Raw genomic sequence first — 17,766 nt, forward strand, 5'->3', positions numbered from 1 at the left:
GAGAACAATCCTCACTGCGTGTGGCATTGGTGGCTGGGTTGCTGAGTTCTGGTTCGGGCTGCGGCAGATCGGGGTTCAATCCCTACCCTCATCAGTGTCCGGTGCCCGACAGTGGTGTGAGACGAGCGTCTCCTCCCAGGGTTTACCAGAGATACAACTGGGGGGTTATGCATCAGTATATATGTTAAATATATACTTTTATGCGACGCACATAATATTCTATGCGACGCACATGATATTATTTAATATATATACTTTATGCGACGCATATAATATTATATGCGACGCATATAATATTATTTAATATATTATATAATATATATTATTATATTAAATATATTTATACTTCGCATTTAATATCACATAAATATTTAACATGATGCATAACCCCTCAGTTGTATCTCTGGTAAACCCTGGGAGGAGACGCTCGTCTCACACCACTGTCGGGCACCGGACACTGATGAGGGTAGGGATTGAACCCCGATCTGCCGCAGCCCGAACCAGAACTCAGCAACCCAGCCACCAATGCCACACGCAGTGAGGACTGTTCTCTTGGTATATTTGACTTGGTCATTAGAAGTTAGACCTGAAAACAGACTGTGTCACATAAGGATCGAACCCACAACCTCCAGTATTCCAACCGGATACTACGAGCAGTTATCTACCACACTGAGCTATCTGAGCAGATACACTGATGCGGTGTTTGCTATTGTATTTGACTTGTTTATTTGAAGTAAGACCTCAAAACTCATCGTGCCAAATAAGGATGGAACCTACAACCTCCAGTATTCCAAGCAGGTATTCCGTCCAGTTATCTACCACACTGAGCTATCTCACCAGATACGTTGATGTATTGTTTCTTTTTGTATTTGACTTGTTTATTTGAAGTAAGACCTCAAAACCCATTGTGTCATATAAGGATCAAACACACAACCTCCAGTACTCCAACCGGATACTACGAAATTATGACTTTATTCTCTAAATCTCAGATTAATTTATTTTTCCTCAATGTGGCCCTAATACTCCGTCGTACCGTCGTACCATAGACCTACAACAATGATAAATAAAAATAAAAATGTAAACAAAAAACAGTTATTCATTTCCATGTTTATAAATCCACAGGGAGCCGCTGGAGAGGAGCTGAAGAGACGCAGGTTGCTGACCGCTGGCCTCGTGGAATAACAGCATAAGTGGTGGTATACCATCACAGAACGAAAGGGGCTTTTACAAAAGGTTGATTTTTGTATTTATGTTGTATTAATTGTATTAATTTGCAAGACCTTTATAAGACCTTTGGTAATCCATGGTTTTATTGTCCAATTACATATCAATAAAATGAATTATTAAAATGCATTGATTACACACACACATCCAAAGCTTTCCAGGTCATCTGTCGCATCATTACACTACAGATATAAAGAACAGCAGCACCAGTAGTAAGTGGTCAAATGCAAGTGGACTTGCTGTCTTGAAGGAACATCTTCAAGACAATATATAAAAATAACATCACATTTCATTTATATACTACAGCTCTAAATTAATTTCATAGAATTAAATGTGTAATATTTTGAATAATATAAATATTTAAAATGACCTATTTTAACACTGTTAGTGTACATTCATTCTCATTCAGAGTGGCTACATAAACAGCTTTCCACTATTTAAAGTGCTCTAGAAGTTAGTGCAGCGCAGGAAGTAGCTGTTCCTCAGCACGCGGTACAACCTCCCGGTCCTCAGGTTGTACTCAAACATGTAGGGTCCGCTGTAGATGTACGTAAAACCTGCAGACCACAGACTCAAGGTTAGTTTCTGTGCTGGTTAAAAGGAATATTTTTTTCATTTTTGTGAATATTTGAATCTCTTTGTTGTCCAGAATTAGACGAGAAGATTGATGCCACCCACTCTCATGTTTGTCCATTAAATAAAGTGGTATCGGTCTTCTCATGTAACTCTCAGCAAGAAAAGCTTTTAAGCACACTTCCCCCAAAAATGTCCCTTTTCTTTTTAGGCTGAAAACATTAAAGACGGGTCTGAATATCTCATTTCAGTTGTTTTGACATGGAAAACTTTAGGTCAGCTTTGACTGCTGCTCACCTCTGTACTGGAAAGCTGCAGTCACCCTGCCGCTCAGGCCGGAGAAGGTCTGATCCACTCGCTTGGGGAAACCCTGGTCCATCGTCTTTCTGGCCTCATCGTAACTGAGGAAACACAGACAGCAGTTAGATACATTCAATAAAGGTTAAAAATACTGAATACCAGTGTATATACTCTCAACACACCTGTAGTAAATGTCGCCTTCAAAGAACAGAGTCTTGCCAGATTGCACGTCATAGAGGGCCGCGTCGATCTTCTTCACGCGTCTAGGCAGACCAACGCTGGTGAGTTTTTTAGGATAGCCATGCACGAGGTCGTAGCCCCTGAAAGCCCACACTTTACGACCTGCAGGCAGGAAAAGATGATTGAGGTAAACTTTGAAAATGCTTTCAGATCGGAGCCTCGGGTAGATCAGAAGAACACGTACCTTTAAAGAGAAAGACTTTATCTGAGTGTCGGCTTTCATAAGCGGCGTTGATGCTGGTGGGGGCGTTGGGCCAGAAGTTTGTGATGAGACTTTGCTGAGGTGTGTTGCTCTGAGGGTAACTCCGCCAGAAGAAGCTGAGAACACACAAGAACATTATGCACATGAAGCCACTTATGGTGAGAACTAGGGATGCACCGAGTACAAGTACTTACATTTGGGTACTCTCCGATACCGAGTACCGATACGAGTACTTCTCTGTGCCAAAAGACCCTCGTTAACAGCCAGCTGGAGGGCGTGAGCGACACACGGCAGGCTGGGGAGTACCGCATACGAGGCGGTGCGCCACGACGGGCTCTATGCCAGCTTGGAAAGGCTCGGGGCGAAGGTGGCTCGCAGACAAAGTGCTTGCTGCACCCTCTCTCCCCACCGGGGAGAGACGGGGCCCCCTGCTCCCGGTGCGACTGTCAACCGGGGCGGGCTGTTTTCAGTGCGCCCCAAGCGCGTCGTGCCGCCAGATCGGGGCTCGGCCCACATAAAAGGCCCCATGGGTCTGCAGCGATGTCGGCAACCCACCCGACCCAAGGAGTCTGACGCACGCGCGAGTCAGAGGGTGCAAGCAAAACCCCGTGGGCGCAATGAAAGTGAGGGCCGGTGCGGGCGGCTGAGGTAGGATCCCGGCCCAGTGGGGTACATGAGAGCACCGGAATCATCAGAGTGAGACAAGCCCAGGGAGTGGCCGAACTCATGGGCAGCCACCATGAAGAGGACGTAGCCTGCAGCAGAGAATACACAGAACTACAGGTTAGTTACAGCTCCTCTCTCCATAATTATATCCTTTCACGCTGACAAGTAAAAACAGACATGCTGAGCGTCAATAACAAACTCACCTCTGTTTGAGCGGAAAGTGAAGGTCTCATCATCATCAAAAGGAGCATCTCCTCTGATGCCGGGGGCCGGGGCGAAGGCGTGGGCAAGAGTGCCATCAGGGCCGTCAAAGGGGTAATAATCACCATGTGCTGTTAACAAGAAACCTCACGTCAGAACCAGCAGCAGGCAGTATTATTTTGCCATCATTGGGCAAAACGTTGCTCCAATTCTACCCACTGCAGCTTTAAATGTACGTTCTTAATGCTGGGTTTCCACTTTTAGTCCCAGGAACTAAAAGGTTCCTTCAGTCCACTGTTGTCCGCATTTCTACCACGGTCTAATGTTGTTTTCTCCAAACCAGGGGTCAGCAACCTTTACTATCAAAAGAGCCATTTTAGGCAAAAAAGAAAATCTGTCTGGAGCCGCAAAACATGTGATCATTGTGATGAAGGTAACGCAGTTTATAGTCTAAGTATATAGTATATAAGTCTAATGCAGTGAGGGCCAAAGAGACAATGTACTACGGAGTATTAGGACCACATTGAGGGAAAAAACATCTGAGATTTACACAATAAAGTCAGAATATTACGAGAAAAAAGTTGTGATATTATGAGAAAAAAGTCATAACTTTACGGGAACATTTTTTAATATTACGCAAATAAAGTCATAATTTTATTAGAAAAAAGTCGTAATATTAAGAGAAAAAAATACAAACTTTTTTTCTCATAAACCTATGACTTTATTCTCTAAATCTCAGATTTATTATTTCTCCTTAATGTGGCCCTAATACTCCGTCGTCCCGTCGTACCATAGACCTACAACAACGATAAATAAAAATTAAAATGTAAACAAAAAAACAGTTATTCATTTCCATGTTTATAAATCCACAGGGAGCCGCTGGAGAGGAGCTGAAGAGACGCAGGTTGCTGACTCCTGCTCTACACTTCTTGTATTTTCATAAACTCAGAACTGGCTGTTCCAAATGCATCGTTGCTATTTTACCCCACAACACAAATGTCTTCTGTATAGCTAAGTTTTCTTTGTGGGATATCACAACCAGCCTTTTTCAACACCCTCTTAACCCTTAACACATGGTAAAGATGGTTCCTGCAGGCACCAGCACGCCACCAGTGGAATGATTGTTGTCTCTTTGTTATGTTGAGTGATATACGGTACATTATGTAACTGCACTGCATTGCCAGTAATTAAGGGATATGCCACCCAAATACGCACCATAGCAGATCAACAAGCTCAAGTTATCAGTGGTAAATATTAAAGTACATTACTTGAGGTGTGTGTACTTTACTGGAGTATTTAAATTTCATGCTACTTTATACTTCTAGTCCACAATGTTTCAGATGGAAATATCATACTTATACCTCACTACATTTATTTGATGTGTTTAGTTACTAGTTATTTTTGAGATCAAGAGTTTCCATGCAACATGCTGTACATGAAGAGTATGTAAAATATGATGCAGCACTATTTTAATATACAGTATAATATAATATAATATAATACAATATAACATAATATAATATAATATAATATAATATAATATAATATAATATAATACAATATAATATAACATAATATAATATAATATGATATAATATAATATAATATAATATAATATAACATAATATAATATAATATGATATAATATAACATAATATAATATAACATAATATAATATAATATAATACAATACAATATAATATAACATAATATAATATAATATGATATAATATAATATAATATAATATAATACAATATAATATAACATAACATGATATAATATAATATAATACAATATAATATAATATGATATAATATAATATAATATAACATAATATAATATATGATATAACATAATATAATACAATATAATACAATACAATATAATATAATATAACATAATATAATATAATATGATATAATTGATATAATATAATATCATATAATATAATATGATATAATATAATGTAATATAATATGATATAATATCATATAATATAATATGATATAATATAATGTAATATAATATGATATAATATAATACAATACAATACAATATAATATAATATAATATAATATTAATAATTAAACACTCTGCCATTCTGCATAGTGAGTACTTTTGATAATTAACACTGAGAATACAGGACTTTTACTTGTAATGGAGTATTTTTAGACTTTTTCTGCTTTTATTAAATAAAGGATCTGAGTACTTCTTCCACCTCTGAAACTCATTCTGTACTCACATCGGCTGCCGAAGGAGATCATGATGTCAGCGGTGCCACTGCTGATCTTTGTGAATCTCAGAGGAGTGACCTTGGCCCAGACCTGCAGCGCCTTCTCTATGGAGTCATCTATCTCTGACACAGGCATGTCACGTGTGTAGGTCACTATCCTGTCAGACAAATAGTCAAGAAGAATTATTAGTTAGACTTACTATGATATTACTCTCTCACACTTTACTTTCTCACTTCAGATCAGTTCACCTGTAGGTAAGGCTCTTTTTCTCCCACTTGAGGTTACTTCCAAACGTGGAGAAACGGGCGATGTTGCCGTCCGGGACGCCACAGCGGGCCTTCTTCATCATCACCACAGTGTCGGCGTCCAGCGTCCCGGTGATCTGGAGACCGAAGAATCTCTGCATCTCACTCAGCTTCCTGCTCACCGGGCTGATCCCCCGTCTGGTGGCTGGACCTCTCTCCTCTGTCAGGTTGAAGAAGTTCTTCAGGTAGTTCTGTAAAATGAAGGTGAGAAAAGTCCCCAAAATGCACATCTTAAAAGCAAAGTAGTGAGAACACATGCATGTAAACATACACACCTCTGCAAAGCCTTCATCCTGCACAGTGACCGGTGGTGGTGGTGGTGTTGTAGGCACACAGTAAACTGTGAGTGCCAGTAGGCTCAGTACGATGCACAGACTGCAAGACCTCATGCTTCCTCACTTTAATGTGACTTGTGTTTGCGTTGCTGGAGTCAGCTGTTATATATATACAGGCTGAGGAGGAGTAGACGCGTTGTTGGAGGAGTGGGCGTCTTGAGCAACTAACTACCTCAGTGACTCAAGAAGAAGTATTCCATTTATGGATGACAAGGAGGAGATTGGCTTTGATTGCTCAGCCAAGACAAGAAAAATCCCCCATGATGACACATGACATGTCAATACAGAAACTATCCTTTAAATAAAATAAGTGATATGGAAGTGATACTCATACATACAGCATTAACAGGAGCAGCTGGTCAAGGTACCATGACTTCTCTATCTGTTGCTTAAGCTTATATTCTGAGCCATATTCTGATATTTTATTCAGGTTTTTCCGGCAGTCTGTCGTGAATTCAACAGTCTTTATGTCTCCTCTAACCCCTCAGGCTACTGTTGCTACTGACAGGACAGTGATGTGCTCTGTGCAAGAAAACAGACAAGCTGCGTCATGTCATGAAGTCCTTCTGACAGGTATAGTATGTGCAGATGCCACAGGTCACCGTACAACTCTATACTCACCAACTACGTCACAACAGCTGTATCAGGTTTATAGTTGGGTCAATATTCATCATTTTATGACATGGGTCAGTTTATTCTGTAAATGTAAAATCACTTCTTTATATATATATATATATATATATATATATATATATATATATATATCTTTATGTATCTATTTGTGTAACATTTGTTAACAACATTGTTAGTGGAAAACTACATTGTGATTGCTGTTTCCTAACTCTGGACCCTGGGAGGAGCACTACATGTCTTCATTGTGCAACTTATTATGTCTTCAGGTAAACCGCCCAGTAAATGCAAGAAGTGATGAAAGTGTTGCAATAGAAAAGCAGCATCTTAGCCATTATATATATATTGTGAAATAATAATAATAAAATACTCATCAAAAGGACCTGATTGTTTATTATTTATTTATTTATTTACTACTACTACTAAATATAAATCTTAGCATTTTGCCTACAAAATCTGTGACCAATTAACCATGATGCATATATATAAATAAATATAAATATATATATATATATATATAAATATATATATATATAAAATATATATATATAAATATAAATATATAATATAAATATATATTTATATATATTGTTGGAGAAATTATTTAATAAACACTCTCTGGTCATTCAGTTAAGAAGCAATTACAATTAACAATGTTGTTGTTACAATGCTGATTGTCATTGTATTTTACATGGTTGGAAAGCCTGTTTATTTACCTTCACAATGATGTCTAACTTGTAAGGATCATGCATTTGTGGGATGAGCAGCACAGCTGATTATGTGGGTAGCGCCCAAGAAACATTTGCCAAAATTCTCTGCCATTGGTAAACAGTGTATTTATTGTTCCTTGTTACTGATAGAGAGTTCAATCATCCGATCCACCAAACAACTCAAAACAAGAATCAATACAAACAGGAGAATACACTAGTAAATGATAACATTTACTACTCAGTATATTATACATTCTATACAAGGTGAAAGGTATGAGCATGACATACAGTATGCAAGGTTAAAAGTATTTCAAGTTTTTTATTAAAGGTCCCATATCGTGCTCATTGTCAGGTTCATACTTGTGTTTTGTGTTTCTACTAGAACATGTTTACATGCTGTAATGTTAAAAAAAAACAACTTTATTTTCCTCGTCCTGTCTGCCTGAATATACCTGTATTCACTGTCTGTCTGAAACGCTCCGTTTTAGCTCATTTCAAAGGAATTGCGTTGCTAGGCAACAGCTTGGGTCCATGTTTACTTCCTGTCAGCTGATGTTATTTACATACACTGCAACAGGAAATAAACTGAGACACATTTAGAATGTTTACGTTTAAAACCGTGTGATGATCTAAATATTGTATATTTGTGACATCACAAATGGACAAAAATCCTGACGGCTTGTTTCAAACACACAATTTCTGAATACGGGCTGTGTGTATTTCTCCGTTTATTGAGCGTTTTGATAGTTTAACAGTATTTATATAAAGCACTTAAACCTGCTTTATAATATAAAAGACATGAAAATCTGACTTTTTTAAATATGGAACTTTAAAGCATGTGTATCAAAAGCATTCATCACATAAGTGGTGTGTAACAATATATACATACCAGACTCCATTCAGAAAACAAGCAATTTAAAAGTTGTTTGCTTGTCGTCATGGTAACAGACCTGACAAAGCATGAATTTAGACTTTTTACTAATCCGCATCATTATGTAGTTATTTCGGCTTCACTTTTAATCAGTTTATTGTGTTATTATTATTACTATTTTGGCAAAAACAGCTGACAGCCATCGACCTGCTATCAGCTGTTTGTTTACCCGGAAGTTAAATTGGCCAACCCCGCCGTCCTCAGCCAATCCGCAGCAGCGACGTCATCGAAGGCCAGCCAATGAGAACAGCACCTCTTAACAAAGATCCTCAGAAAAACCAAGAGCTCTCACTCTCCATTACTTTAGCCACACCATATTACCTGTACAGTTTACTAACAACATAAATACACATAAATAACAGTTTGTCTGTCTTTTAAAGTTTTCTTTATATGTTTCTTTATAAGATAAGATAAGATGAACCTTTATTAATCCCCGGAGGGAAATTCAGGTGTCAAAGCAGCAACATCAGCAAACAGAGTGAATCACAGGAGAGGTAAAGGTATACAAAAATTCTAAAGACAATAATAGAGATATAAAAGATACAGAGTGAATGGGTGAACATAGTGTGTACAGTCCGTCAATAAATAAATGTAGAATGTACAATAAATAAATAAATAAATAAATGTAATATGTACATATGTGCAGTCAGCAATAAAGTGGTATATAGGATGTATAGTGTAAAGTGAGTGTAAAGTGCGCCAGATAGTGCATGTTTACATTTCTTAAAAGTCCTAATAGTTGTCATATGGGGGTCAGCCTTGGTTGTGGAGCCTGATGGCTACCAGCATGAAGGACTGACCCAGGCGCTTTGTGTTGTGCCGAGGAGGGACGAGTCTGTGGCTGAAGGTGCTCCTCATCTTGACTAGCTCATCATGGAGGGGGTGGAAGGGGTTTTCCAGGATAGCGTCCAGCTTCCTCCTCATCCTGCCGTCTGCCACCACCTCCAGACCGTCCAGCTCAGATCCAACCACAGAGCCAGCCTTCCTCACCAGCCTGTTCAGTCTGTTGGCATCCCTTGTGTTCATGTTACCCCCCCAACATACCACAGCAAAAAAGAGAACACTGGCTACTACAGACTGGTAAAACATCTGCAGCAGCCTATTGCATACATTAAAAGACCTGAGCCTCCTCAGGAAGAACAGTTTGCTCTGTCCCTTCCTGTAGAGGGCCTCGGTGTTATCAGTCCAGTCAAGTCTACTGTTCATATGTACTCCCAGGAACTTGTAGGTGTCCACCACCTCCACCTCCTCCCCTCGGATGGTGATGGGAGTTGGGGGCCTCGTGCTCCGCCGGAAGTCCACCACCAGCTCCTTGGTCTTTCCAATGTTGAGCTGGAGGTGATTGCTATCACACCACCCTATGAAGTTCTCCACCAGGGCTCTGTACTCCTCCTCGTTGTCATCTGTGATGCAGCTGACGATGGAGGAGTCATCGGAGAACTTCTGTAGGTGGCACGTACCCGAGTGGAAGCGAAAGTCGGAGGTGTAGGTGGTGAACAGGAAGGGAGACAGCACAGTTCCTTGGGGGGCGCCGGTGTTGCTCACCAGCACATCTGACAGGCTGCCCTGTAGTCTGACATACTGTGGTCTGCTGGTGAGGTAGTCCTTAATCCAGGCCACCAGGCCATGATCAACCTGCATCGCTGAGAGCTTCTCAGCTAGCCGGAGTGGCAGGATGGTGTTGAAGGCACTGGAGAAGTCAAAGAACAATATTCTTACAGTGCTGTGCGGCCTCTCCAGGTGAGTGTAGGCTCTGTGGAGCATGTAGGTGATGGCATCATCCACACCGATGTTTTCCTGGTATGCAAACTGCAGGGGGTCCCGGAAGTCGCTCACAAGGGGCTTGAGGTGCTGCAGAACCTTGGCCCCCTCAATGTCCCCGGCCATGAACGCCCTCTTCTTCCTGTTCAACAGGGCTTTAATGTCCCCATTGATCCAGGGCTTGTTGTTAGGAAAGCAGCGTACCTTTTTGGTGGGTACGATGCTCTCCTCACAGAACCTGATGTAGTCTGTGATGCAGTGGGAGAGTCCATCGATGTCCTCACCGTGGACCCTGTCAAACAACTCCCAGTCTGTTGACCTGTAACACTCCCTCAGCTCCTCCTCAACTTCCACTGACCACTGTTGAACAGTCCTGGTGGTGGCGGGCTGCCTCCTGACATCAGGCTGGTATGTTGGTACTGTTGAACAGTCCTGGTGGTGGCGGGCTGCCTCCTGACATCAGGCTGGTATGTTGGTACTGCTGAACAGTCCTGGTGGTGGCGGGCTGCCTCTTGACATCAGGCTGGTATGTTGGTACTGCTGAACAGTCCTGGTGGTGGCGGGCTGCCTCCTGACATCAGGCTGGTATGTTGGTACTGCTGAACAGTCCTGGTGGTGGCGGGCTGCCTCCTGACAACAGGCTTGTATGTTGGTACTGCTGAACAGTCCTGGTGGTGGCGGGCTGCCTCCTGACATCAGGCTGGTATGTTGGTACTGCTGAACAGTCCTGGTGGTGGCGGGCTGCCTCCTGACATCAGGCTGGTATGTTGGTACTGCTGAACAGTCCTGGTGGTGGCGGGCTGCCTCCTGACAACAGGCTGGTATGTTGGTACTGCTGAACAGTCCTGGTGGTGGCGGGCTGCCTCCTGACAACAGGCTTGTATGTTGGTACTGCTGAACAGTCCTGGTGGTGGCGGGCTGCCTCCTGACATCAGGCTGGTATGTTGGTACTGTTGAACAGTCCTGGTGGTGGCGGGCTGCCTCCTGACATCAGGCTGGTATGTTGGCACAAGCCTGATGAGGTTGTGGTCTGAACCGCCAAGGGGGGGGAGAACAGTGGCGCTGTATGCCTCCTTAATGTTGGCATACAGCAGGTCCAGGGTCTTATTGTGTCTGGTGTTACAGGTCACATACTGGGTGAAGTTCGACAGGGCTCTGGAGACCCTCACATGGTTAAAATCACCATTTACAATGATGAATGCGCTGGGGTGCCTCGTCTGTAGTCCCGCGACGGTGGAGTGGATGACGTCACTTGGGGGTACAGATGCGCTCCTTTACGGTGATGTGTTTGGGATTACACCATCTGGAGTTCACAAAGACAGCAAGCCCTCCGCCTTTCTGTTTACCGCTCTGTTTGTCTCTGTCAGCTCGCACCACCGTGAAGCCGTCCGGTTCCACTAAGCAGTCTGGTATAATCCCCTTCAGCCATGTCTCCGTAAAGCACAGCACACTGGACTCTCGGTATTCCCGTTGGTCTTTCACCAGGGCTGCTAGCTCGTCCGTCTTGTTGGCCAGAGATCTCACATTGCCCATGATCACTGAAGGCAGGACGGGTTTAAATCTCCCTCCTCCCCCTCACGATCACACCGGCTCTTGATCCCCGTCTGTGTCGCCGTATCTCAGCAGGTAAATCCTTCGGTGGCGCTGCTACTCGGTCCCGAAAGGCGAGGAGCGCTTCAGATGAATACACCGTCCGTTGTCCGATCATGTCCGTTTGTCAGGCTAACTACATATAATAACTAAATAAGACGGCTGTGAAAAAGGAAACTATTTACATAAAGTGTGCAGTATACTATCACTGACAAAAACTAAGCGCAGTAGAAAGTTAAAAGTAACGAAAAAGAAAACAAAGAAAGTAGAAACACGGAGAGCTACTAAGACAGGCTGCCACTCGCGTCGGCGCCTAGCAACCAAGTAATCTACTGTTAACCCTAACCCTAAACAGCTGTAGTTAGACACAATCATTATAATTAAAATCATAATCACACTGCCCTCCTGTGGACAAAGAGCATAACTACATCTCTTGCTCTTTTATTTTGAAGGATGTAACCGGAAGTGTGTCTTGTATGTAATTCCTCTAACTTGATATTGATGCAGGTGTAGTTACCGACCGTGGCCACTAGGGGGCGTTAAGATCCTTCTCTGGGTGATGTTACATAGATCTCATGTTACTGAGGCTGTAGCTAGTTAACCAACCACTTTACATTTAAATATTACTTCACAGCTAGTTGGGCTGAACATTTTAAACAAATATATCAAGCTGTGATTTTTCTCACTAATATTGTGATTTAAATAGATTATTTTCTATAAATCAATCTCCTGTTTTTCTGCTGATTTGATGGCCTAATGTTACACAGTTACAGTGTTAGAAAGTACATTTACTTTCATGCCACTTTATACTTCTACTGCAGGACATTTCAGAGGGACAAGTTGTCCTTCTTACTCCATTGATCTGCATTTACGCTCTACATTTATCTGACAGCTTTAGTTACTAGTTACTTTACAAACATGTGAAAATGTACAGCTGAAACTATTAGTCGATTAACTTATTAATCGATTTACTGAAATTAATTGATAACTATTTTTGATTATGTCATTTTTTAAGTAAAATCATTTCATGGTTCCAGCTTCACAAATGTGACAATTTGCTGCTTTTCCTTTTTAATTATTTTATTATATATAAATCTATCTAATGATATAATATGTCATAGTTTAACAGTCACAGGGGACGTTTTCTTTCTTTTAATACTTAAAGTACATTTTCCTGATTATACTTACATACTTTTACTTAAGTAACATTTTCAAAGCAAGACTTTTACTTGTAACAGAGTATTTTTACAGTGTGGTATTAGCACATTTATTTAGGATCTGAATACTTCCTCCAACACTGCACAGTTGTCAACACAATACGTTTTTATTAATAATCACAAACTGGCTTTGGAAGTAACCTGAGGTAGTTTTTAACAACAAAAAGTATGATTTTAGCTGTCATTCATATGATATTACATTAGTGCTTTACTTCATAAATCAAAGATATTCCGTGTTTAAAGTAATCAGCTTGTTTAAGGTGAGACAGCTCAGTCTGGGTTCAACTTTAATGGTATATTTAGTTGTAACAGTTTGACTCTGATCAATAAATGTCAGGTTGTCCTGTATAATGTTAATAATGAATATCAGTGAGGTGTTTCTTCAGCTGATAATCATAATTCAGATTGATACTCTCTGATCAGCATCACTGTGTTCATGTTGTTGAGTCTAATTGTCTGATAAATGTTAGTTGTGACACCTACAGTACAGGTAGTTATGGCTGAAACCTTGTCTACGTACAGTGCAGGTAAATAACACCTAGCAGGTGTGTTTCTGTTAGAAACAGCAGGAATGTGATGAAGCTGCAGGTGTTGGGAGTTCTTGGTCTTCATCTGTGCTCGTTGTGTTCTTAATGCAGTGGGTTTCTTTGCTTCACGGTGTGAATAGTTGACCTCATATCAGTCACACTGATGTGAATACAGACAGTAGAAACTGATTTAGCAAGAAAATCACATTGAACAAATGTTAAATCTAATGTGTGTCGGTTCACTTTCCTCTGTGACAGGACTACATATATGTAGAGACTGTGATCACTACAGGTTGTAATATTATTTTACTGATTTAATTTGAGGTGTTTAAACTGTGTTTTCTTGTCAGCAGCTCAGATGTGGAGGAAGAGGAGCTGCAGGTGGAAACACTCGAGGATGTTGTTATCAGACAGTTTTCCCTAACATAGTTCCTTTTTGAATGAGATATAAACATTTAAACTTTATACTGCATGATCATCTTCTCAGTCAGGCTAGGCGTTATCTGTTGAGACGGTTTCTTTAGTCAATCTGTAACTTGATAGTGTGACACGGAAATATAAATCCATTATTGTTAAAGTTACTCATTAACGATAAGCTTCTACTAACTCTGAAATACTGACGTGTGAAATTCAATAAACTAGTAACTTAAACATTTGACTAGTAGAGAATTTGGGATTATATTTCTAAATCCAGGTTGCTGGATATTACTTGTGTCTTTTCTCTTTTTTTAAAAATAAAAAAAGCTGAAACATGAAATAGTGGAAGAAACATACAAATATAACTAATAAGAAAATAATATAATACATTTCAAAATGTAGGTTCTTGTACTAATTGAGCAAGGAAGATGTGTCATTTCTGGCTACTGTGTTTAGATCATGAAAAAGACTTGCAACTCAGAAATGATTTTATTGTGCAACAGAAATGACACACACACTCGTAGATAAACTCTGAGGTCAAAGGTTTCCTGTAAATGAAGAGAGGAGGAGCCCCACTGATCCAGGTGAACAGAGAGGAAACCAGTTCAGTTAGTTATTCCAGACTCCATTTTGAGAAGAGGGCTGACGATTGAAGACTGAAGACTGAAGCAGGGTGAGTGTTAATCCAACATTGTATTACTTCACTCTCAAAGTGTCTGAGTCAGTTTCCTCCCTGTGTTACTTCCTGTTCTCTCAGTCTCGCCTGTGACTCTTCCTTTCCTGTTTAACCTCTCAGGCTGACTTCAGATCAGAAGATGGGTAATTATGTCCGGTCCTTAGATCATCCTCCAAAGTTCAGTAATGAACCTGGACCCTCAGAGTCAAAGTAAGAGAGCTGCTACTAACTCATTTATAGGACTCATTTTCACTTTCCTCTGACAATACCATGTTTTCTGTTGATTTTGTGTTTGTATATTAAAATTTCTACACAAATGTATTTGCCAACTCCAATTTAACAGACTTCATCAAATAAGCTCTTCCTCTTAGTGTCTGTGACAGCTGTCAGTCAGCTAGAGAAGATGTAATCTAATCTAAGAAAACGGCTACAAACCTTTAAACCTCGTTATTGTTGACAGCAGCAGTAGTTTGTGTGTTTAGAGCGACCTTAATGACCTAAAAGAGAGAATTTATCAAGGATTCATGTGATGTGAATAAAATCATGTTGGTGTTTGCAGAGTTCAGTCCAGACGGAGAGCAGAGTCTCCAGTACCCGGCTGTCTGTCTGTGAAGAGTGACTGGTCCATAGGTCATCTTGTGAACTTCAGTAATGAACCTGGACCCTCAGAGTCAAAGTAAGAGACTGTTTCTACTGTAAGCTGACCTGATGGATGATGATGCATTGAGGATGAAGACTAAATGTTCTGCTACCAGATTTATATTCTGATGCAGAACTTTTAGTGCAGATCTTACCAGTATCTTCACTCTAGCTTTAAAACTGAGCAGCTACAACCTCTGAAAGACAGAATATAGCGTCCGTCGGATTGTTAAGAGGTTAATAAGACAGCCAGATGGTAAATTCAGCTCATTAGTGTTGTTGAAAGCAGGAGAGTTGAAATAAAGGAACACTGTCATCACAGACTGAATGCTGAGTTCAAACAGAAAAGTAGCAACACTTTAACTGTTCCCTGAGACCATCTGAGCTTTGAGACAGTGTCGTCCAATCAACAAAGCATTTTAGTTATAAAGACATGTCTTCACAGGAAGAGGAGTGATGTCTCTGTGGAGGAGCAGCTGTCCTGCTGTGCTTTGTGTCAGGACGTCCTGAAGGATCCAGTCTCTACCAGCTGTGGACACTGGTTCTGCAGACAGTGCATCACCTCATACTGGGACCAGTCTGCTTCATCAGGAGACTCCTCCTGTCCCCAGTGTGGTCAGACCAGCACTGTACAAAGTAAGACTCTACATCTGTCTGCTGACGTCTCCATGTCTGAAAACACTACTTGTTCTTTTAATACATAAAGAGTCATAAAAGTCTCACCAGGTCCTGCGAGGACACTAGGGGACGCGCTGCTCCACTCAACTGGCCGTTCAAGCCATAGACATATATACATACGCCAACGTTGACGTACGGTCCAGAGGTCAATGCGGCGTCTATGTATATATGTCTATGGGTCAAGCGGTGACGTGGAATGCACCTGATTGGTTCCTGGTTTTCTGCTCGCCGTTTCAAACAGGAAACAACATGGCGGCCTGCTCATAAACTTTCTATTATTCCGTCTAAACAATCCACCAAAATCTACTTCTGAAAACATTTGAAGCCAGATCTAGGTGATGCCTCTGCTGAATCTGGTTTTATTTCAGAACTAGATCTCCTAGTTTGACAGCTTGACAGTTTTGTGAGCCGACGCGTCGCGCTGGACGGGCTCACGTGATTAAAGGACTGTTCCCGCCTTTTCATTTTGAAAGAGCAACGGCCAATGAGGAAACTCCGACACTCGGCCGACCAATCGTGTAACTTCATCCCTCATTCAGTGACAGACTTCTGCGGTTGTAGGGCTGCTGGCCCTCTGCAGTCCAGCCTTGAAGACAGAGACAACAAGAGAGACAGCACGAGCGAGAGGACGATCAGTAGAAGAGAGACAGAGAGACGTAGCGTGACGCTGTTGTGAATGAGAGAAAGAAATGTTATTTTCTGATTGTTTCACGGCGTTAACGTTCTAAAGCAGAAATAAATAACCCTCAAATACTCAACATGATTTACTGTGGAGACGGACGCTTTTAGTTTCACTTTCCTCCTCTGCATTCATTACATCCAACGTGCAGCAGTAAATGTCGTCACAGTGAGATAAAACCCAACGTTTATTTCTTTCCAGCGTGTTTTTTAGATGAAACGGGCGACACACTGAACGGCAGACTGCAGAGTGTGTTTACCGCTGAGACCACCAACAGCCCTCGTCACATGTCATGTTGCTTTTTCATACATCAGAGGTCTAATTTGCTGAATCTTCACAGGTCTTTAGACCGTAGTGGAAACACAGACAACAGTGGACTGAAGGAACCTTTCAAGTCCTTAAAAGTAGTAGGACTACAAAGTCCCAGGAACTTTTGGTGGAAACCCGGCTTTTGTTAATAAAAACAGGTCCACACAACGAGATATGAACATATCCTGCATTATTTGATGAGTGGATGAGTTTTAAATATTACAGGGAGGAAGGAACAGCCACAGTGAGCTGTTTAGATGAAGAGCTGCAGACGGACAGCTGAGGCTCCGCCTCCTCTGCTGTCAATCAAACATGTACACCGACTGATGCTTCCACTAAAACTGGACTGTTTAACCTTTACTTCTTTTTATTTACTTTATATTGATCACTTCAATATTGGCAATGGAAATAATAAGCAGATGTTCTTTATTTAGTCTCAAACTGTTTCCCTTCTCTTTCAGCAGATAGAGGTCTGCAGGAGGTTGTAGATGAACATAAGATCAGTCTGAGGAGGAGATGTGAACGTGTGACTGAAGGAACTGATGAAACAGGAAGTGGAACCCTCCTCAACAGGATCTACACTGAGCTCTACATCACAGAGGGACAGAGTGAAGAGGTTAATACCCAACATGAGGTGAGGCAGCTTGAGACAGCTTCCAAGAAGAACACCCTCCATGACGCTCCAATCAAGTGCCACGACATCTTTAAAGCCTTACCTGAC

General features: G+C 41.1%; 2 protein-coding genes across 2 annotated transcripts in view; one reads left to right on the top strand and one right to left on the bottom strand.

Annotated features, from left to right (window-relative positions):
- Positions 1–17,766, top strand: part of LOC141752673 (protein NLRC3-like) — a 782,294-nt gene that overhangs the window by 557,070 nt on the left and 207,458 nt on the right. The window lies entirely within an intron of this gene.
- Positions 1,293–6,381, bottom strand: LOC141752528 (collagenase 3-like). The gene is made up of 10 exons (XM_074610536.1): positions 6,222–6,381; positions 5,890–6,137; positions 5,597–5,798; positions 4,471–4,495; positions 3,409–3,537; positions 3,223–3,294; positions 2,522–2,713; positions 2,280–2,439; positions 2,095–2,198; positions 1,293–1,781 (listed from the first exon to the last, which is right to left on the bottom strand). Exons 1-10 carry the CDS (start codon positions 6,333–6,335, stop codon positions 1,672–1,674), a joined length of 1,356 nt encoding a protein of 451 aa, XP_074466637.1. The 5' UTR covers positions 6,336–6,381; the 3' UTR covers positions 1,293–1,671.

Source organism: Sebastes fasciatus, chromosome 16, assembly GCF_043250625.1.
Source record: "Sebastes fasciatus isolate fSebFas1 chromosome 16, fSebFas1.pri, whole genome shotgun sequence".
Taxonomy (NCBI): domain Eukaryota; kingdom Metazoa; phylum Chordata; class Actinopteri; order Perciformes; family Sebastidae; genus Sebastes; species Sebastes fasciatus.

Bases quoted from the DNA above. Each gene is read 5' to 3' on its own strand.
- LOC141752528 (XM_074610536.1), bottom strand. From the start codon at position 6,335: ATGAGGTCTTGCAGTCTGTGCATCGTACTGAGCCTACTGGCACTCACA. The intron at 3,538-4,470 runs GTTAAGAGGGTG...TCTTGTTAACAG, and splicing joins ATCTTTACCATGTGTTAAGG to CACATGGTGATTATTACCCC. The intron at 2,440-2,521 runs GTACGTGTTCTT...TCCTGCCTGCAG, and splicing joins TAAAGTCTTTCTCTTTAAAG to GTCGTAAAGTGTGGGCTTTC.